At 40.9% G+C, this 22151-nt stretch overlaps 4 protein-coding genes across 8 annotated transcripts in view; 3 read left to right on the forward strand and 1 right to left on the reverse strand.

Moving 5' to 3' along the window:
* The window catches only part of LOC106814914 (N-acetyltransferase 9-like protein), a 4509-nt gene extending 2409 nt beyond the window's left edge, over positions 1-2100 (forward strand). Inside the window, exon 5 of the mRNA XM_014819297.1 lies at positions 1704-2100. Within this exon, the coding sequence (XP_014674783.1) occupies positions 1704-1835 (132 nt within the window). The 3' untranslated portion in view covers positions 1836-2100. The remainder of the gene's footprint in view (positions 1-1703) is intronic.
* Positions 1-6279, forward strand: part of LOC106814911 (40S ribosomal protein S3) — a 21946-nt gene extending 15667 nt beyond the window's left edge. The window contains exons 5-7 of the mRNA XM_014819291.1: positions 5341-5423; positions 5629-5759; positions 6170-6279. Of these exons, the coding sequence (XP_014674777.1) occupies positions 5341-5423; positions 5629-5748 (203 nt within the window). The 3' untranslated portion in view covers positions 5749-5759; positions 6170-6279. The remainder of the gene's footprint in view (positions 1-5340; positions 5424-5628; positions 5760-6169) is intronic.
* LOC106814909 (arf-GAP with dual PH domain-containing protein 1-like) lies at positions 1624-21708 on the reverse strand. Its single transcript, XM_014819287.1, has 9 exons — positions 21556-21708; positions 7538-7671; positions 7157-7248; positions 5107-5299; positions 4336-4482; positions 4096-4179; positions 3669-3803; positions 3118-3285; positions 1624-2659 (listed from the first exon to the last, which is right to left on the reverse strand). The coding sequence occupies exons 1-9, from the start codon at positions 21647-21649 to the stop codon at positions 2585-2587; spliced, it is 1122 nt and encodes a 373-aa protein (XP_014674773.1). The 5' UTR covers positions 21650-21708; the 3' UTR covers positions 1624-2584.
* On the forward strand, positions 8782-20921 carry LOC106814912 (adhesive plaque matrix protein-like). Of its 5 annotated transcripts, none has more exons than XM_014819293.1 (6): positions 8817-9232; positions 10990-11090; positions 14659-14721; positions 17425-17613; positions 17856-18095; positions 19296-20921. In XM_014819293.1, exons 1-6 carry the CDS (start codon positions 9212-9214, stop codon positions 19423-19425), a joined length of 744 nt encoding a protein of 247 aa, XP_014674779.1. In that variant the 5' UTR covers positions 8817-9211; the 3' UTR covers positions 19426-20921. The 5 variants fall into 5 exon arrangements, with proteins under 5 accessions (XP_014674782.1, XP_014674779.1, XP_014674778.1 ...); XM_014819292.1 differs by having other exon boundaries at positions 8820-9232; positions 17422-17613; XM_014819295.1 differs by lacking the exon at positions 10990-11090 and adding an exon at positions 11168-11232 and having other exon boundaries at positions 8827-9232.
* Positions 21709-22151: the final 443 nt, after the last annotated feature.

Below are 22151 nucleotides of genomic sequence, written 5' to 3' on the forward strand. Positions count from 1 at the left end.
AAAGTTTGATGTTGAAACAAATTATAACACGAATTTTACACGATGCTGTCACACTATTTGCAATTTCTATGTTCCGGATTCGGGTCGGATTTCGGATCGGATTTCGGATCGGATTTAGCGATACACATCGGATTCGGATTCGGATTCGGATTCAAAAATTGCCATCGGATTCGGATTCGGATGGGGTTCAAAATAGCTATCGGATTCGGATTCGGATTCGGATTTTCAAAAATGCTGTCGGATCGGATTTTTGGTTCATGTCGGATCCGACGCACAGCACTAATAGGTATATCATGGAGGCTCTGTATAGAAATCTCGATCCATGGTATTGACTATATCCCCAACATGAGAACATTTCAGTGAATCTATCGCCATTGGAATAGGTCCACAAATATAGAGTAAGTCTGTAAGCAACTCCGTTTAGAGTTATTTCACAGTTCAGATTGAATATACCAGTTAAAAGACATAAATATAAAAATATCTCTGTAACACTGCCAGTTGCTAGCTTGATTACAACAGGACAGAGATATCGCACTACATTACCTACATATAATCAGAAGTAGATAATAGGGAATTATTATTCCCTATTATCTACTTCTGATATGATGGTCTTACTATATTTACTGTACTACACACTAATCACAGTGACGCACTATGAAATGATTACATAATTGTGAAAAGCTTTCAATTGCTTTCACATTAAGGCTTGGGCTTAGCCTTAGGGCTTGATAAGAATAAAACCTTGGCTTTTGGTTAGGGTGTTTTACTTAGTTTGTATTTATACACAATATATGACCTCATACATGTCATACCCCACATAAGAACATTGAATTTTCGTAAAAAGAATGTAAACCTAACACTGCTGATGATATGATGAATATTTTTGTTTCAGGAAATTAAAATGAAATCTGGGGAAATGAAAATTGTGAAATAATATGAAACCCATTTCTCTTGCATTAGAGTTTCCATAAATTTCACGATTCAGTTCAAATAGGATCGAATGCTGCATTGTACGTCTTATACGACAAATGCGTTTCTTTGAAATCATGTTCCTTTGTCAATGTTCAATGGATAAGACACAGGTTGAAGAAAGAAGCAATGTTTTTGACATTTTTAGCCTAATTACTAAGACTACACTAGCAGAAGATAATGGGTATACCAATAACGTTGGTATGTAATAGATTTCCACTACTTGGAATACGGAGCAAATGTAACAGACAAAATCGCTACACGACAGGAATTGTGTTTCGGCAGCATAGGCAATGTGACGAATTCCTGTTGGTATTTGATACTTGGATAGGATGTGTTGGCCAAGTTAGCCCTCTCTGAGCAACAGGACATCCTGCAGTAAGTTCAGAGAATACCCTGCACATGAGCAGCAAATAAAGGCGAGACCTATCCCTTCCTATGAATGGGAATCTTGCATCACGAACAGTAAGTTGAAGACGGTACCGTGCGAAATACTGCCCAGAGTTTTATTTAACTTACAGTTACGCTGAGAGGGTCTATGTCCATCAGGGTACTGCCGGAACGTACCCTGGGTACGGTCCGGTATACCGACATATTTCTCTTCTGGATTAGTATTCTTATAGAAGTACAAAATATATGACGTACACAACCATGTATAGATTCAGTGTGCGGGTAAGCACCATTTCTATTGATAAACACACTCAATAGCTGCCATCATTTTTAATATTTTCCAGACTTCAAGAAGCAAAGTGTTTAGAGAAGTTACGTTAGAGATACAAGTTACTGTGGAATTTCAAACGTGGCTGCTGCAGAACACAGAATGCTACCAGTTGGATGATAGACAAAAGGAAACGGGTATTTCATGACAAATTTTACACAGAAAAGTTGCAGAAAATAACATACTAATTCAAATTATGATTATAATTTGCTCAATCGTTATGTAATGAAACTTTGCACATAGGTTTCAAGTGTCTTCTTCTGCTGAATACATTATGCCTGTAAATTTAACGCCATTTAACTAAGGACACTTTCTTCGCTGTTATAATACACATATATATAAACAATTTTAGAAATGCAAAAATACATTAGTGTGTATTTAAATAGTAATAAAAACCATATTTGTACCACATCTCTAGATAGTAAAAATAGTATAATTTATTTCAGTTTTAAATCGTGTATTCTGTTATATATGAGACTGTATAAAAACAACATATTATACAAATTATAAACTTCAATTGATTTTAAAATTCGTTTGAACCTAACTTGATTTCTAATTTTAAAATTCAATGTTGCTGCAGCTCAATATTCATCTAAATGCACATTTTTTAACATACAGAAGAGAAGTTACAGCATCACTACATAGTTTCAAAACCCATGATAATAAAATAAAATAAGACCTCATGAATAATTGATAAAATTCATGCATTGGCAACATAATACGCACTTATGTTCATTTCTGCTTAATTTATTACTTGTCAAGAACAAATACTTGAATCCAGGAATGCATGCTATGGTACCACCTACCACACTGACAAGTACCGATCAATGTCTCGACATGGCAAAGCAAGGAAAACCTTGATATGCTTGCCCTCATATACTAGAGGCACAGTTGTGTTCACCGAAACCTGGCACTGTTATCTTGGGGAGATAGGGGGCGCTGGAATACTTGCATCAGCACCTTCATCCACGACTGTAAAATGACAATAAAAGTTCTGCTATTAACAAGGAAACACTAGAAAATAATGCAAGATTGATGAATATTTTCACTACCTACCAACGCTCATAACAAATTTATGAACTTTGACTGCAATATTAATAAAATGCACACAGATACACAGAAATAAATAGATCCACAGTCAAACTTGCATAAAATGGGTCCTCAAGCAAAATGCCAAAGGGGGAGTGGGGGTTAGGGAGTTGGGGAGGTGGAGAAATGGTACGAATGATAAGTAAATGGTGGAAAAAAGTTGGAGGCAGGAGAAATTAGATCTCTAAACCCGTTGACGTATTTGACTGTCTAGCACACACAGTTATAAAGATAATAAACAAAGGTCATACAATCATTTGCATAGTAATCAACGAAACCCCATGAAATGAGTTTGGTGTGATAGTCGTCGCTCTCGCGAAGATGACAACAACTCGACAAACCTGCCGCTCATCATGTGCATCTGCGCAAAGCTTGAACTCTCTTCCTGGTATCTTTAATGTGAAGCCATACGTTTGTTCCTTTTCCCTGAATCCTGGTGGAAGGCCTTCCCTCACCTTATAACCCTCCTCTTCTGTTCCTAGGAATATGTCTTTAATGGGATAAGCATCCTAGGAAGAGTAACAAATATGTCTTTAACGGGATGAGCATCCTAAGAAGAGTAACAAACATGTCTTTAATGGGATGAGTATGCTAGGAAGAGTATCATTACCAGTATTTTCAAGCTGCAGGACGATTATTATTTCATTTAAGGCAAGTTTTACCATGTTCATATGGTTGAAGGACGATACTGCTATGACACAATCTTCTGTCTCTGGTACTTTCTCCTCCATCTATGTGTGTCTACCTGCCTGCCTGACCATCTATCTGTCTGCCACTCTGCCCGTGCACTTGACTGTGCACCTGTCGGCTTGCCTACACGCCTACCTACATGCCTGCCTACACGCCTGCCTACACGCTCGTCCGTCCATCCATGATGCTACTTATCACGCACCATCGGCTGGTTGAAGTACATCAGTCGTCGGTCATCTAATGAGAACCATCTCTGTTTATACGACTCCTTGCCTGAAGGTCCCGTCTTCCACAGCCAACCCTCCTTGATGAAATCTCTGACAAGACGGCGTGCTAGCTGCAAGCACAAACTGACGTTAAAGCATTTCATAAAATACATGTTCACAGAATATATTCACTTGATATGATTGTTCCAAACTATAATATATATATGTGTGTTCTGCGTATATGTTCTCAATGCGTATATTTGTTATTACCATACAATACCAAATTAAATATGACAAACAAGATTACCATTTTATATAACCCTAGTATGGTTTTACCCGTATTTGATAATAATCTGTATACAATATTTATAAACTTACAATGCCGTCGGAATTTCGTTTACAAACAATCAGACATTCACTTACCACCTTGTCTTTGGTTCCTGGAAAAGCCACTCGATTTAGTGTCATCTTGGCAGCTCTTATCGCATTGTACCAGTCAACGATGTCCTTTAAGAGAAGCAGTGGAACAGTATTGCTGACACATGTGGCTGCTACTCAAAATACTCCCATTCACTACTCGCTATGCGAACCAGTAAAAATATATGATACTGCAGGGATTTAACTTTTAGAATATACTGTATGATAAGATCAGGAGTGCAGTACCTTTCCATCTTCACTGTAAAGGTACAAGCATCTGGAATTTCCATCTTTCAAGTAAGTAATTTGCATTCCATTTGGGTTGGACATTTTCAGAGGGCAAAAGCAGGCATTCATATCTTGTATGGGGATGACATCTTTTGGCTCTTTGTTCTGAAGTAGTCAATATCAGTCACAGATTACAGCTATTGCATTAAGCCCATACACTACCAGGAAGCTAAAGCTGGCAACCAAATGCATCCGGAAATACATTAAAACTTTCTCTTCATATAATTTCCTGTCTAAGTACCGTGATTTAAACTGAATGCAGCTTTTTAGAGCCATTACAAATTTTACCTAAACAAGAAATCATAATGTGCAAAAATGAAACCACATATCAGTAGACATTAGGCTCGTTTATAGCATCTTAAAATCTGTAATTTATGCAGTCTTAAGTACTGCAGGAACGATAAAAAATAATAAAAACACTGATAAAATGCACTTCAGTTACAACTTACAAGCTAATTATCTAAAAATCAGAGTCGATGGTTTTTTCACTTTTACATCTTCAAGCAATAATGGAATATTCAGGCAAAGTCCCCAGACTTTTAAAGACCAAACAGACTCCGTAGGCATGCTTTGGCGGCTTGGCCACTCGTAAATAACGTAACACAAAAGTTGTAAAAAGTTGGCAAAAGACTGTGCGAAAAGCGCAATTAGGGACACTTGCAACTGTAATCCATGATGTGAAATTGTCGCGCTGACGGCCGCAGACGGGCGTGACTCGCTCACACTGACCTCCTTTACGAAGTATCGCAGGGTGTAGTCATGCTCGTTGAGAAAGAACCTGCGCAGCTGAAAGCGGTGATCGTCTTTGCCACGCTTGTACAGGTATCCCTCCTTGACGCCTCCTTGCAGGTAGTGTACAGGTTCCGGGCCAGTAAACTCCTTGCGGTCGTACTTTGCGCGTATCCACTGCTCACGTAAGACACTACGGAAACGACGACGACATCAGTAAATACTCCTGTATAGGTGTACTTGGCATCCGAGTAAAGATCATGTTGCCATGGGATCCGTCTGGCAAGCTTGGACCCAAGAAGCCTCTTCCTGACCAGGTATGTTTTGTGGCCTATTCATCATGTGATGGCATAAGCTTTCTGTTACAGTATACTGTACATTTGCTGTTTAGGAAAAGGATACTTGGTAGCTTTGGCCAATGTGGGGAGGGGGCAGCCTGTTGACATACCTTATGTGTTATTTTTCCAAATCGATGTCAGTGTAATTTCTGAGTCTGTACATCTGTGTTGCATCGATGTGCAGGTGAACATTGTTGAACCCAAGGAGGAGGAGCTTCCAACTGCACCAATCAGTGAGCAGAAAAATGCTAAGCCAGAGACCCCTGCGGCTCCGGTCGCTGCTCCAGGCCCAATTCCGCAGTAGACGGTGCTTAGGTGAGTTATGCAACTACAGATAGCATTGGAAGCCACAGGAGTTGAAACGTACATCCCCATTCTAATAGCCATAGAACCTTTTTTCAGTTTATATTATTGCTCAAGATTCTATCGCCACACTTATTACTATCCCGGTTTAGGGACAGCTTGAATATGGAGGTAATTAGATTCGGCTTTTGTTGTGATACAAACTCGTGTATAAATTTATTTGCTTGTGTGTGATGACACCTACTGACACCTCTTATGCGAGTGGGTTGTAGTAATCCACGATGGATACAACTGCTTAAAAGCATTCTGATGCAAGCAAAAACACAATTACAGTGTCTGTGTTAGATAATTGAATAATTCACTTGTGTGGACAGTGATTTAGGAGTAGGACATTACATAGCATTGTTTTTCTGTTTCCACAGGTGTCGGCCATCGGTACGAGAAAGCCGTGATTAACCAAGAAGACACCCTTAGCAGCATAAAATGTATCTGGCTCCTGTACAGAATAAAAAAAGACAAAGCTATTCTTAGTCGATTTTGTGGCAGCTTTATTTGTGTTACAACCTGAAGCCTTGTTTGGAAGCGGAAGTATGGATAGATTACTGAGCACATCAACGTAGTTACAAGATAAAGATTTAAAACCAGAGTTGCCAATTCGAATATCTGGACACAGTGGTGGCTTGCATGTTATGGGTTTATTATTGGCTTTCCTTCACAGAATATTGTCCAGCTTCTTTCCTTGCGTGGAAAGTGGTGTTAATGCAGCAAAAACATAGTTCTGTCCAGTACACCCTGACAGGTATTTTATGCCTAAATAATGATTTCTATTGGGTGTTGGGTAGGATGGATTTCTACAGAATTAATGGCAGTTATGTGGACATGTGAATGCACAACCCACTACAAAAACATGGTTATGTAAAAGTAATTATGGATTTTGTTCCATACCAATTGAACAAGGATGATACTTATAAATTTAGGCATGAAAATTGTACAGGCAACAACACGGTAATTTCCAATTATAGCACGGTAGCGGCAAAAAACCTGCAATTAATCAAGGGTACTGCCGGAACGTACCCTGGGTACGGTCCGGTATACCGGAACGTACCCTGGTACTATCTAATATGCCGGACCGTACCTCGCCTACTCCACTAACGAGTCTAGGGAGTCGCCTACGCCTACTCCCTAACCTTAACCCTAACCTGAAACCGAGCCCTAACCCTAATCCTAACCCTAACCATATCAAATAGTCACCAGGGTACGTTCCGGTATACCGGGCCGTACCCAGGGTACGTTCCGGCAGTACCCTGGGGGACATAGACCCTATGAGCTACAGTAAGCTCGAGGTGGGATAATTTGCTATGTAAACAAGTGACCGTCTGACCTCTGGCAGGATTCAGTAAAGAACTTACTCTGGATCATTTGGTCCTGGATGCCTGTAGAAGAGAGGGACATTCTTTTCAAATTTTTCCTTTGCTACCATATTCCCATTAGCGTCCATGAACTGTAAAATCATAAAATAAGATTATCATAGAGTGCAGATAGGAGTCGAATTTCCAGAAACCTTATTAGGGATATCACGCACAGATTCCTATGGCATTTCACTACAAGAACCTAATATTTCAGTGCACCACGTGATGAAATGATACATTAGTCGCATCATGAACATTGGATGCCACATGCAGCATTAGAATGCAAATTGCACATAATCGTATCATGTAGTCAAGAATAGGTGAGCAACTATAATAGTCGCTGCAGAGACGCACGAGGGGCATATACAAACTCACACATACCTCCACCTGATGTGACTCCCAGTTGTCCAGTCGCAGCGACTTCACCTTGCTAATGTGTGAGCCCAGATTCCGGTGGAAGCCTGCGCATTTCGTACACAGGAACACACCCAAGTTGCTAGATGCCCAGTCTGGATCTGCAAATGCAAACACACTTAAAAGCATCAGGTTAAGCAACAGAGGGACCCTGAGTGAACCCTAATTCCCAATGTTCTTATTTACTCACACTACTACACTTAAATTAGGTGATTTCATAACGATTTATTGTTTTGGAGCAGCTTTGTAGTCATGAACTCATAGTGACCTTTACTTTACTCTGATGGATAATTACTGAAGCTATTCACCTGTAAACTGAACAAAAAGTTTCACATGATCAGCCATCTAAATTAACATGCGGATATGAATCAGGCACACAATAGTTCTTGCTTGCTATCTACTCATCGTGCCATCACAATAACATCACATACGTGATAACAACACGTGCAAAATGTACTTTGCATACATTGAGATCACCTTGAGATTACCTCTGGGCAACCAGCAGAGGATGTGAAATACTAGTATACTAAACTATTCCTATTCAGCCACTTCATTAACTGTAATAGAACTGTGGCCTTTTTCACAGAACACATGTAAATCTTCTACTAGACACAACTTTTCCCGCATTTTTTGAAACAGTTAAAAAACCATTTCTTCATTTTAGATTGGACCTGGATCCTTGGAATGTTATATATTATAATGCATTAATATTATTTGTTAGGAGGAGGGAATTTTGTATATATTTACATTTTAAATCCATTTTATATTTATTATTATTTATTATATTTTATTACATTTATATTGTATCATTATAGTTTCATTATAGTTATGTATATGTATATATATAATATATATTATATATTATATGACAATACACGCAAACGATGGAACTATATCTATAACTAGATATGCTCGCTGGTGGCTGCAAAGTCTGCAGTTCATTGGCGGCATGAAAACTAACGATCAAAATCGTTTCATTTCTTGCCACATGGCAGCCAATATCAGTGAGTTACTCTTGCTATACAGCTAGACGTTAGCTAGAGCTGGCTGTGCCCACGCTACGTTGTTAAAAATAGACACATAATATTCGGTCTGGTAAGTGAGACTACCCGCGCCTATTTTGGGCCTAGACTTCAGCTGCCGCATCCCGAACTACCCTGAGTGCGGCAGGATTGAAGATGATTCTCCTGCAAAGCAACAGAATTCATGCGGTTTGGCAGAGGGGTCACCTTATATCATATTCCCCAGAATACTGGACGCACCACAACTCCAATTTAACGCTCCAGCGTTATTATATTCTCAGATATCTTGAAAAAATACATTGCGGTATATTTAGGGAGACGTCCCTAAGTGTGGGAGTGAAGCGTGGGGTATTACATTCACGTATACATGGAAGGAGAACCGTCAGCTGTTACAACAGAGTTACCCTGAAGCACGTAAACCTCGCCGAAATGGCAGCAAGTTATGTCGGCCCGTGCAGGGTATGCACATTTCTGCCTCTGTAAACCTGGGCTTCAGCAGTGTGGAAACGAAGCCAGTGACAGTGGGAGGGTAATCTGCGGTGCTCGTACAGTCAGGTTGTGAAGCTCTAGGCTACTACACTCAGTATCTCTATTTTGGATAGCTGTGCAGGAACCTATCATGTATTATCTCCAATCGCAGGTGAGGTGTGCTGCATGCTTAGGAGTCTCGAAACCTCTGTTTTGCGCTCATATAACCAAATATTTACTTAAATACGCCTTCCATATAAACTAAAAACAAGATGAAATTCAGTGAGTTCTGATTCTCGAATAACGCATCAAAATCATTGCACAATTGCAAATAGACTAGTAAACAGATAACAGTTCAATGGTGCATATACTTGGATAATTTTGATAATATTTGGATGTACTTGGATAATATTCGGATGTACATGGGTAATACCATAGACTAAGAACATCTTATAGATATTTTTAGTTTATGGTAATACTTGTACAATACTTGATGTAACACTGAATATACTTGGAAAATTTAATAATGCATGTTTTCATTATAACTGTTGTTCTGTTCTGTGCATGAACGCTGTTCTTATATGTAATCTTTCCAGTGACGTCATAGTACAGATAAATTATGCTAACTTACAAATACGATAATATTCTGTGTTAGTGTTACGTAAATTCTTCCATACGTAATTTGTTATTCATTACCATTTTTAAAATGTGCGATACAACGAAACGTATATTCGTTCTTATGCGTTTAAAAGGTATGAATGCGTTTTTCTACCCAAAGATTTCACGTGCTTCATCACCAGCAATAACACTAATAACTAACAGATCATATGCAGCCAGCTGCCAACATACCATGCAGACAGGCCAGCTTTTACATTAGTCACTAGCTATAGTAAGTCAGCTTCCTACCCTTAGAAAACACACTTACACGTTGCGTGTGCACGTGCGTTTTCCTGCAATTAGTGTCCTGCATAAAACGTACTCCAGGTACAGGGCATTAGTTCTAATTCTAAACTCGATCTCTGTGTTACATCATTAAATAATCACTCCATACATTTGACAGTGTTAATTTACTCGCATTCGTAATTGTGCTTGAATTATGGGAAATTTGGGGGATTATACCCACTTAATTTGGCCAACAAACTTTCCGTATGAACGCGTCTCGATTTATGTAATTCGAGTGACGTTACCAAGTTTCGCACTACAGACGTTTATTACTGGAATGCACTACTTCCGTGACGCAGGATATTACTGTACATAGTAAGGTTCAACAATCTGACTCATTCGAGGTGCATGCAACCCTGCTCAATATCGAGTTACAGTTGATGTTCCAGGGCAAACCTCCTGCAAAAATTAAGCCCCATAGCAAGAAGAGACAACTTCACTTGAAATGGGTGAAAATAATTAAAGCAATTTAGTATTACAAATGCATGTACCATGAGATAACGAAAGCTAACTAACTGTAAAGTCTGGAATCCATTACATTTAACAGTCTGGTAATTTGCTTTTCTTGTTGCATCATCGAGTGAGAAATAAATGATCAGTTGTAGGACGTCCTTCTACTATATGTTTAGAAATACACTGGATTTATTTAACCTTTTTGCTATTGCCTGGATTTAACACATTTGCATGAACTCAACTAAACCTTTCACGGTATAAGCATAATCTAACCATCCCATCGTGTATGAATAGCTAATAATAAATAATACAATATCTGCAATTATCGATTGCAGATTTCTCAAAAATATATATATATATTATACAACATGTCATTGTACATATATACCCACTTACCCAAGATGACGATAGTGAAGTTGGTGCATATTTATCCGCTATCAGTATCACGTACTGATTGCCTTTTAAATTTATATCAACTTCACCTGACCCATCTTGATGAAGCTAGTTTTACTCTTCTCGTGACGACTATTTCAGAAGAAAAGCAAAGGTGGCACGCCATTCTTTAGGAAGTACTCCTACCAGCCAGGCTGGTACGAGTATAGCTACTGGAACCCGAGCTATTTCCATGAAATAGGGTGAGTGCTTGCTGGGCTTAGCGCTAGGAGCGCCTCTCATCGCGAGGCTACTAAAACCCGTCTGAAATAATTTCCAGGTGAGAGGTGGGCCCAGTTACCTACAATCGTCGTACAGGAACCCCAGCTACCTGCACGACTATGGGTGAGTTGTGTCGTGCCCGCGGGCTGCACACGTGCATGACAGACGCGCAATGAACACGGGAGTTTCTCGTGGGATCATGTTACTGTGTGACCAGTGTTACCGAAAGAATGAAGCGATGAGCACACGGGATGTTCTCCCACCCCAATACTCAATCTGCAACAGGCGTAGTTGTTAACTGGAGTGGTTTTCCTTTCTGACTGAACGTGCAGACCCAACTTGAGCGTGCAACGCCCAAATTGAGTGTTTTTGCATACTTCAAAGGCAGGGGATCCCGGTTGCGGAGTTGTGATTTCACTTCTTTTCATGTGTCTGGAATCTATGCTTATACAGGCTTCCGCTGGCACATGAATATATATATATATATATATATGCTTGCTAGTTTGCAGTGCTTCATTTCATCTTTATAGATTGTTTACTTTTTCTTGTTTATAATTATTGCACCTTTTTCTATCATTGTCTTCTGTTAGTGTCTTTTATTCTTGAGATAGACAATCACATATTGCAGATGTGTCTCATATGTTATGTATAAGCTCCAGATAAATGTAGACGACAACCACTTTTTTTTCTATAGCCGTTCATTATTCTACTCCTAAACACACAAAGTTTGCGAGAAATATTATCAAGTATGAGTAAAAACTAATTTGTTTTTGTTCACGCCTGATAGTATGCTCATAGATATGAATAGCTATATATAGTTGCACTAGAATACATGCACTGCATCGTGTTTTATACTTTATTATTTTAGGCTTTATAAACGATTAATTCTTAGCTTAGCGTTCTGAATTATGTGACCACACAGTATGGCATCATTATGACAGATTATTCATTAAACACGTGTCTCTGGATCTACTCCATCCCCGTCTGATATTTAAGGCTTTAAGCATGTGAGAAATTCGTCATCGGGATCATAGCAGCTATACAGTCGGTACACACCAAGAGGATGAGCTAGCTGTCTGTAACGGATACATGTACGGTGTCAGCTAGCCAGGAAGCATTTAGCACAAGCACACACACACACACACACACACATATGCACACACAGAGTTACACACGCAAACACGCACGCACGCACGCACACACGCACGCACGCACGCACACACACGCTCGACCGCACGCACGCACACGCACGCACATACGCACACACTTGCACGCACACACACGCTCTACCGCGCGCACGCACGCTAGAGCACGCACGCACATGCAAACGCAGGCGCACAATCGCGCACTAACTCACGCCGCATATCGCATAAATATAGGCAAGTATTCGGCCACGTTGTAGCAGCCTTACATAATCTTTCCCCAACAGTGGACCAGGCCGGCCCCGTGGCTTCACCGGGGAGAGATTGGATTACACGGCAACAGATTAAGAGTGACGTTCGCCATATGTGAGCAGGCGTGTGTGTATATATGGTCACGTCTACCGCAAAACTGCACTCAGCCCCCGCGCCGAGCTTTTCTAAGCTTTCCGCAACTCGCACTTTATTCGCTCAGTTCACTGGAATTTTCGGTACATTACTTGCAGTGAGTCATGCTCTCATTATGAAGTGCACCTAGACTTCCTCAGCCCAACACAGCAAAACACCAACATAGTCATCACAGTGCAGCAAAGACCGGTGCCCAAAACCTAGGTCCCAAATCTTTTTTAGCAACAAAAAACCGGCTCATGCAAAAAAGATGACATGGAAGCACAGACTCACTAAATGTCCATTGAGTAGTTTCGAATCGCTACTTTCAACGACTGAAGTAAACGATTTGTTTCATTTTGATAACAGTCCATCTGATAATTAAGTGTTGAAATATTGCGTAATTAAACAAGAATGAGAATTAGAGGAGGAAAAGATCAATAGATAAAGTCAGAGGACAACGGAAATGGAACAATCAGATTTAGTTGCGGCAAAACATGATAGATGCGCAAAGAGGAAAGTATGACACACACAGAGATAGAGATAGAGAGAGAGAGAGGGGGTGGGGAAAAGAAAGAGGCAGAGAGAGGGGAGAGAGAGGGGAGAGAGAGAGAGAGAGAGAGAAAGAAAGAGAGAAAGAGAAGAGAGAGAGAAGAGAGAGAGAAGAAGAGAGGAGAGAGAGAGAGAGAGAGAGAGAGAGAGAGAGAGAGAGAGAGAAAGAAATAAGGAGAAAAAGATGGGAGAGTAATAAGATATGGAGAACGAGAGAAATATATCTAGGAATTAGAGATAGGAGCGCGAAGGAGGAGGAGGATGCGAAACCGAAGTAATGCGGAATTTTTCACGTGCTCTACAAAAAAAGAGACAGCTGCCAAACAGCATATATATATATATATATATATATATATATATATATATATACAGTTCTCGAAATATCGACACAGCACGGAACTGGAAGCTGGTCGTTTTTGTTGATGCTCTGCGGATTCACGTGTTAACGATGTTATCCATAAACAGCGCATTCAGCAAACATACGACGAGTGTGCACTGCTATATATACTAACCCACAGCAAAGATGCAAAGCCGGATGCTGCATGCAGTCCCAATTCGGAAAATGTAGGGGTGTACTATAGGCAGCGGCTGGCAAATGTCGAGAGTCTGCGTTGACACGGTCAGCCCCACAGGCACTTGGAGCGTTTCAATAAAATATAATGCTAAATAAATACGAAATCTATTTACTATATATATATAGCTATATATTTATGTGTCAGTGTGCAGCGGCAGCACACAGGGGGCAGCCAGCGTTTGTTGGAGATGAGCATTTGGATGGCATTTGCAGAAAATGTCAGCAATAATAGGTGAAAGAAAGTATAGAAACATTAAGACTTTGGTAGTAAATAGATTTCGTATTTATTTAGCATTTTATTTTATTGAAACACTCCAAGTGTCTATGCATGGTCAGCCCGATACCTTACGTATCACCGAATCTCGCGCGTGATCTCTCACGGTGGAATAGCTTAGTGACGGCGGAACGCAGCGCTATTATACTAGGCTTCACCGGCCGTGTGCAATACACGGCTAAAAATATACACCGGAGTGACAAGTGGCTCTCTCGCGTGGGCCTCGCGCATTTCTCTCTCCTCCTATTCCTCTCGCGCTCGCTCCTAGTAACCCGATACGGATAAACCCAACAATCCATTAGTAGAAACGGAGCAAGCTAATTTTTGCATCAGTTACCGTTCACGCTGACAATTTACCAAATTAATTATAATGAATATAAGGTGCACGAACAATGTTTCCTAGAAAATGGAAACGCCCGTCCTAAATAAAAGTAGCATATATTAGCAAGAGCACATAAACTGTCTTATTATATTTGCGTAACGCGTTGATTTATGTGAAACCGTATATATGTGGTCTTAATATATTACCGAGTGACTCTGATACCTTTGAGAACGTGGCTTTCGTCTAATGAAGCCCACGACAAGGCTTTACCTTGTTGATCTTGGTGTTGTTTATTTTTCAGCTACGAAGACGATACCTACGTGAAGCCTATCTACAGCTACCGCCCGCAGCCCCGTTACAACAGGTGACCATGTGTAAACAGCAAAAATGTTCACCTCAGCTCTAAATATCCCCGATAAACAACGGGTCTCAATTGCATATAGAGCTATGGCATCTCTCTAATGAATCTGAGTGATTAATTAGCAGTGTAAATATTTATTCATGTATTGATTAGAGTAATCAGTAATGATAGCAAACAAGACCGATGCACAATGTTGGTGATAGATATATGCCAGCGAGTATTTTGCCGGAATCAGTTTTCTTTTTGGGCCAAATGTGCATATGAACGACATACGATAATTTTATTCATGAGTTCATGTACTATATAGAGGTTTGCGCACTTTTTTACAACAATTTCTAATAATACTTTAAACCTGAATTTGTAATACAACTCTTAACAACATCTAACTCACATCTGATTTTGTATAGTATTTGTAAATCTCGACAAGTTTATCATATCCTAGACAGCAAATAAGCATGGCTACTATATATTCAGTGATACGATAAACATATGTATACCTGCAACTCAGTATACATAAGTTAACGCTAATATTGGTAGTGTCAATATTTGTACCGTTGCTCGTTTTTTTCTACATTACATGTTATGACTGACCTGTGACTGTACAGAATGCATGATTTTTTCTACCTCACACTTAGCATGTCAAAAAATTGTCGTAGGTTAATTTTAACTAAACTACGTAGTTTCCATGTGTGCATGTAGATGCTAGGAACAAGTTATGTGTCTAAAAACTTTCCTCTTCCAATTTATGGAGTGTATTATTATATTATGATCGCTTTCACAATCCACGCACCCTTCCATATCCCCCATCCATCCCCCCAATTAAACCCTGAAGAGAGAGTCCATTAATATTAAACGAGTCTTAATTGCCATTTTAAGTAATCGATCTGAAATGTTCACACCATCTTGCATTCATCCTAAATTCTGTTCACCTCTACATTTATTTGTCTCCCCAGGATTTAATTTTATTTGGATCACTCCAGAATTCTAATGCATTTCTAGTTTATCCGACCTGTGAAGCTACTTAATGCACACGGAGCAACAACCATTTATATCATAAAGATATGTATATTCTGATACTATTACATCATTGGTTGTGGCAACAATGCAATATCAGAATTCTCGAAAACTACCACTATATGTCACTGATGCCTATCTTGCGGATAACTAATCTAAGTTGGGGCTATCTTATACAAGTATCAATCTTTGGCACTTATAAACCAATGATCAGAAACTGCACAACACATACCAACTTAAGTGCTATACTTATTGCTGCCAACCTGCAGCACTTTTTGAAAATTCTGAAATGACATTGTCGCTACAAACAAAGGCCTATATGGTATATATGCTTATGCTTAAATATCCATTCTGCCAGGGATGAATATAATTCTGAAATGACATTGTCGCTACAAACAAAGGCCTATATGGTATATATGCTTATGCTCAAATATCCATTCTGCCACGGATGAATATAATTCTGAAATGACATTGTCGCTACACCCAAATGCCTATTATGGTATATGCTTATATGCTTTCCATTTTACCAGGGATGAATAAAAACACATTTGTTTTTATTCACTCCTGATTCGACAGTGCTTCACTCTCTGCACCCATATTACATCCTTTCTCTATGCTCACATTCCTTATATTGTGTCACGATGTTCCTTGGTTAATCGACATGGACCTGCTGTGACGGTAAAGACATATATATCAAGAGTGCATAATAGAGATTAATAATAGAGATCTCTATTATGCACTCTTGATATATATATATGTACCTTTTCACTTCTCTCGGCCAAGAAATTACTTGGAAATCACTTCAAAAGAAAGGAGGGGCGTGAAACGTTGACACGTATGATGTCTGTATAATCTCGTTTTGGCAGGTTTGTATTTGATGATGAGGATGAGGACGGTAAGCCGGCAGAGATGACTGAAACCAATGCCGCAGCGGGCCCGCGCCACAGCACCTGGACGGGCCGCAGTTACGGCTACAGCACACCTACGTTCGACTATTATATCAAGGGGGTAGGGCTGCGCACGACTCGTCCGGGTATCAAATATCCTCCCTACGCGAGCGAGGGATACCACTACAAGCCCATCTACGTGTACAAGATGGACGACGATGTGCCGCTCGTAGACACGCACTACATCAAGCCCTACAAGAAGTATGCGCACAGCTACCTGCCGTTCCACTACCGGGAGCGCTACAGCAAGCCCCAACACGAGCACTACTACAAGCCAAGCTTCGCTGTCAAGAACCAGCTCGACCACTACGGCTACGTCACCCGCCGCTTCCACTAGGGGGCGCCGCACTGCCACCACGGACCGCACCACCTTCGCGGAACTTTACTCAACTCTAATCGTTCTCGTAAGACTCCGCCACCGCGGCGCCAGCAAACACGTGGCGCCGCCACTCTCTCCGTCCCGTGCACCGGAATCCCCCATCTCTGTGTCCCTGCATCTCCTAACAAGCATCTAACTGCATAATGCTGAGCTGTGTGTAGCCAACACTCGGTGACCGCACCGCGGTGTCACGCTCAGGGGACGTTCTCGCCTGACGCATAGTAGTGTCGTGACTGTTGCAAGCACCGTGCATACGTTACTAACAGCAGCTAACCCGATCGCTGTTCTGTGTCCTCACCGTCATCGGCAACGATCGTCCGCCTGCGCGTCTCGCGCTCAAAACCCGGCATCTTTTCATCTTAGCAGAGAAAAGGAGATCGACGAGTACGAGCTGAAGTCCTACCCTTACCTGGAGCCGATGCACAACACGCACCGACGCACCTACGGTTGCGAATTCAGTCCCCAATCCGACTACATCTACTCCAAGGGCGTCAGCTTCAGCCGGCCAACCAGCAACAACTACGGAGGCTCTTACGGCTACGGCAATCTGTACAGGTCGGCAGCACGCGCCCACGCGCAACAAATAACGCGAGGTGGCTAACGTAGAACCCGCACTAACACCGCCCAGCCGCCCGTGCAAGCGGCCACGCCGACGGTCATCTCATCACCTCGCCGCAGCCCGCCGCAGCCCGCCGCGCCGCGCCGGCCAACCGATTAATCATGCGCCGCCGCCGCCGCCGCCGCCACCCATGACCCACCTCACCATCGCTCACTCAGCGTATTTTCGTCTGCTGCAGGACGCAGAGGGCCGCAGACACGCGCGACCACTCCGACCTGAAGCTCTACCCGCACCTGGAGCCGAGCTACAGCGGCTCGCACGGCCGCCGCAGCTACGGCGTCGACATCACGCCTGCCTACGACTACCTCTACGGAAAGTCGTTCAGCTTCGGCCGACCGACGCCCGGCTACACGTCGAGGTCGGACTACCGCTCATCGCCGAGCTACGGCTACACGCCGAGCGAGACCTACTACAGCAGGTATAACCGCACAGAGCCCTTTCAGAGAAACAGCGCGTCCCCGCTACAGTGCAGCTATAACTTCAGCAAGCCATGGCTTTACATTCGCGGCACCCAGATCGGCCACCACTAGGCTTTCCTTCCTCCTCCTGCTGCCGCCAGCGTGCACGGGGCGTTAGTGTGCCTGACGCCCCGTTGGTCAACCACCAACACGCAACGTGCGCACACATTCAGAAACGTGTGCATTTTTAAAATACGATAGCAACAACTGAATCAAAGCCATCAAAGGAAACGTACGTGTGTATGCGATTCTTAGCACAATTTTATGAGCAGTGAGATTGTTATGAGGATCTGTTAAAAAAGATGCCTAAAGTAAATATGACTTTGAATCAGTCTACAGTATATGTTACAACTTACCTACTCCTGGATAATGAAAAAGCATCATGTACTTTAAAAGTTATAAAATTGCAGTTATATATGATAATTGGTTACAATAGATAGAATGTTTCACACAATTTTGCCAATTGTTTCATCGCTCCTTATGTGTTCATAGTAAAACTCTAAGGAAACGTGATAAGATCGTGTTAAAGTTTTTTCCTGTCTGAATCATGTGATGAAATTCGTCTTACACAAATGTATACTATAGATTGCTACAACAACTGAATATCATACTGCTATTTTTAATCTATACCTAGTTACTGGCCAGTCAGTGGTAGCACTAATACAGAAATTTTTAATGTCGACGGAATATGGAGACCTGTATTCCAAACAGCTGGCTTCTTGAATTCTGAAGCCCCATACATGGACTGGTTATAGTTTATAATCTCACCTAAAGTGGGCAGATCTATACATTTTATAAAATGAAGTTGTAAATCAGTGAATGAAGTTAGGTAGAGAAACCACTATCACTTCATATATCATTTCAATATTACCATTTTCATTCATTTATATCAGCTGAAGTCTATCAGAAAATGAGATTCAATACTCTTTTCGCACAATTTATTGAGCAACTCAGCATGATCACATTAAAGATGTCACGTGCCAATACGTAAGAAATTAGCCTGCAAAACAGATATTAAAGGCACTTTCTGTATTCGTCCACTCACAAGCGAACACAATAACGTAGCTGTCTCAATATTGCCAGATAGCACTTTGAGCAACAAGACAGAAGAAAAATAAAGGTCGCCTGCAAAAGTTCTTCATTTTTCTGGTTTATTTCAGATACAATCAGCGCCACTATAGACCTGCAGCCTATCAGCCATTATATAGCAAACCAAACACGTTCCGCTCCACGTACAGACCACAGTTTGCTGTGGAGCATCAGCTTAACCGTGCCGGCTACAGATACTGACGTGTACCATCGCTCCACCCTCTTCCCTCTGCTCTCTTCACCCACCAAATGAACCGCAAATCAATCTGGCAACCCAGCTCAGCATATATGCGCTCTGCCGCGTGAGAGCACTTGAAATAAATTTAAGAATTTTCGACGACCGTAGTGCTGCTACCTGGCAGGCTCCCCACTTCTGCAGATTTAAAGAGGTAGTATGGGATTATGCTTTGGTACAAAATCTTACAGACGTTAGATCTTCTTCGCCCTTCAAAATCAATTAGACTTATAGTCTAAACGCTTTCACACTCACCCTTGTATAGAATTCATACATGGCGTAGCAGGGTGAAGAGATGTAGTAGAATGATATTTTTTTTAGGCTATCTAACAGCTCTGTTTACCTACAATGGATAGCACTAGGTGCACCCATGTTGATTCATGGCAAATGCAACCAGATTGTTACAAGGTGTCAAGTGGCACCTAGCCCCTTGAGTACACATCCATACAAAAGCATTAAAATGCTGCCATCAAACTTACTGGTCTGTTTACATGTTGCAGGTTTAAATCATGCATTTTACTCATAGCCACTCATATAGCTACTAGTACTACGCATTATTAATCATCCTAATGTGCCCAGCATCATATAATCAGGAATGTAGAATTGCTGTGGCAGCTATGTGACCTGTATGTATCTTGCATTTTTAATAATCAATCAATGAATAATTAATTATGCAGTTAAATTAGGACGCTTGTCTTAGATAGTTTAAATATAGAATAATGAGTCAAGCATAGAACATTTCGGTCACTTTTGTGATCCACTTCACTTCAGGGAAACCATATTGCGATTCACCATTACCATATATCCATTTTAACAAGATAAATTCTTTTATAAGATATTATACCATGTAGTATCATGTGCAGTAGTTTCTTTGCTGAATAATCATACAGGTATTGGCAAACAGAAATATTGTGAAAGGAATTTATTTTATTGCAGTTGTTTTTATAACATCTAATTACGAATTTAAATGCTTATAAGATATATGAGAATAGTCGCGAGATTGGACTGAAGTACGTGTAATCACAATTTTTACCAGAATAACTTTGGTCTAGTTAAGCAAAATGTAGTACTACCAGTCAGAATATAGCGTATTCTAGTAGCTACAAAGAATACAAGTTGTCGAGTGACAAGAAGCAGGTAATGCCATTGCTCTCAATTTTATTTCTAATCCTGTGAACAGAGAGTCACTCCAATAAGATCAGTGAACTATTCAACAGTTCATATACTTTTTGCTCTATCGAACCCATGTTTGTGTGATGACCGAAATATGGGCATCTCCTGTACAGATGCTGCACGTTGGGCCCAACATAAAGCCAAGGGCATTGATGATGCTGCAGGTGCACAGTTAATTATTTATCACTAGTAATAGCTGTAATCACTGTCAGAGATAAACACTGAAAATTTACATGTAATTAAAACTATGTTACAATAAATTATTTCTGTTGTTTAATTCGATAGTATATCTAACTGAATTTGAAAATTTATGAGAACAGGTTATCAAATAAAGCATTTGACATTAATCCACATTTTACAGATGGGTTCCTAGATATTCATGACATGAGAATTAACTGGAGGTAAATACTCTGACAGTTGCCTAGCTGATGTCCATTGTAACATGCACAAAACTAGGAAATATAATTATATAGCACTAGATACAATAATGTAACACAACACGACACAACACGCGTCGCACGTCGCACCCTATTCTGTTGGGGCACTGGTACAGTATTATACTTATAGTTTATACTATGCCCCCATGCATTGCCACTTGGGCTGACAGTCTCAATTCTAAAATGATAATAAATAAACACGAATTGTGTATCAGTCTCGGTATTTATGTACTCTCTGTATCACACGATAACTCCACGTAAACGTCGTTCAAATAATCTCCTACAACACACAATCTTACCGCATACACACAACCAGTTTATCAAACTATCTTTTTGTTAGTTTGTGCAGTGGCAGTGCCAGTGTCAGTGAATTTCAGTGCCAGTGGCAGTGGCAATGGAACCAGAAATGCAAAATCCTGAGTGCAGTGCCAGTTAGTGAGTACGCATAACACGCGTTCTAAACTATATTTCATTAAAGACACATACCTGTATCGAGACAATCTGCGCAAGAGTTGTTACCGCTCCCGGGCTTTGCAAGAAGAGCTACCAACTTCGACCTGTTCTTCTCTAAGCTACTCATGTTGTTGTTCTACAGGCTCGATCACATCAGAGTGCTTGAAACACTTGTTGCTCATTGGTGACTTGGACGGGACGGACAGAGCGCTGCGTTCGCAGACTGGTAGACTGGTACTCGCTCCCACCTCGATTACTCGATGGGGGCATCCATAGCACCCATCGAGTAACTAAGCCGAGAGGTGGTAGCGAGTACCAGTCTAGCAGACTGATAGCGAACATGGCGTTAGACTGGTACCCGTCCCTTCTCACAAGCTCGATATAGGGAGCTTGTATATCGATATCCTATATCTAGCTTGTGAGAAGGGACGGGTATCAGTCTAGCTTGGCGTGACCCCGAGCATCTGCCAAGCATACAAGTCATACAGTCATGAGGACCAAGCCGAGGCCTGCATCAAGAGCCCATGATATATATATCAAATATATAACATAAATTATATATAATATCAAGAGCCCATATATATAATAATTAAGTACTATACGACTCCGAAAGAACATAAAATAAACAT

Source organism: Priapulus caudatus, unplaced genomic scaffold (assembly GCF_000485595.1).
Source record: "Priapulus caudatus unplaced genomic scaffold, Priapulus_caudatus-5.0.1 Scaffold1004, whole genome shotgun sequence".
Classification (NCBI taxonomy): Eukaryota; Metazoa; Priapulida; class Priapulimorpha; order Priapulimorphida; family Priapulidae; genus Priapulus; species Priapulus caudatus.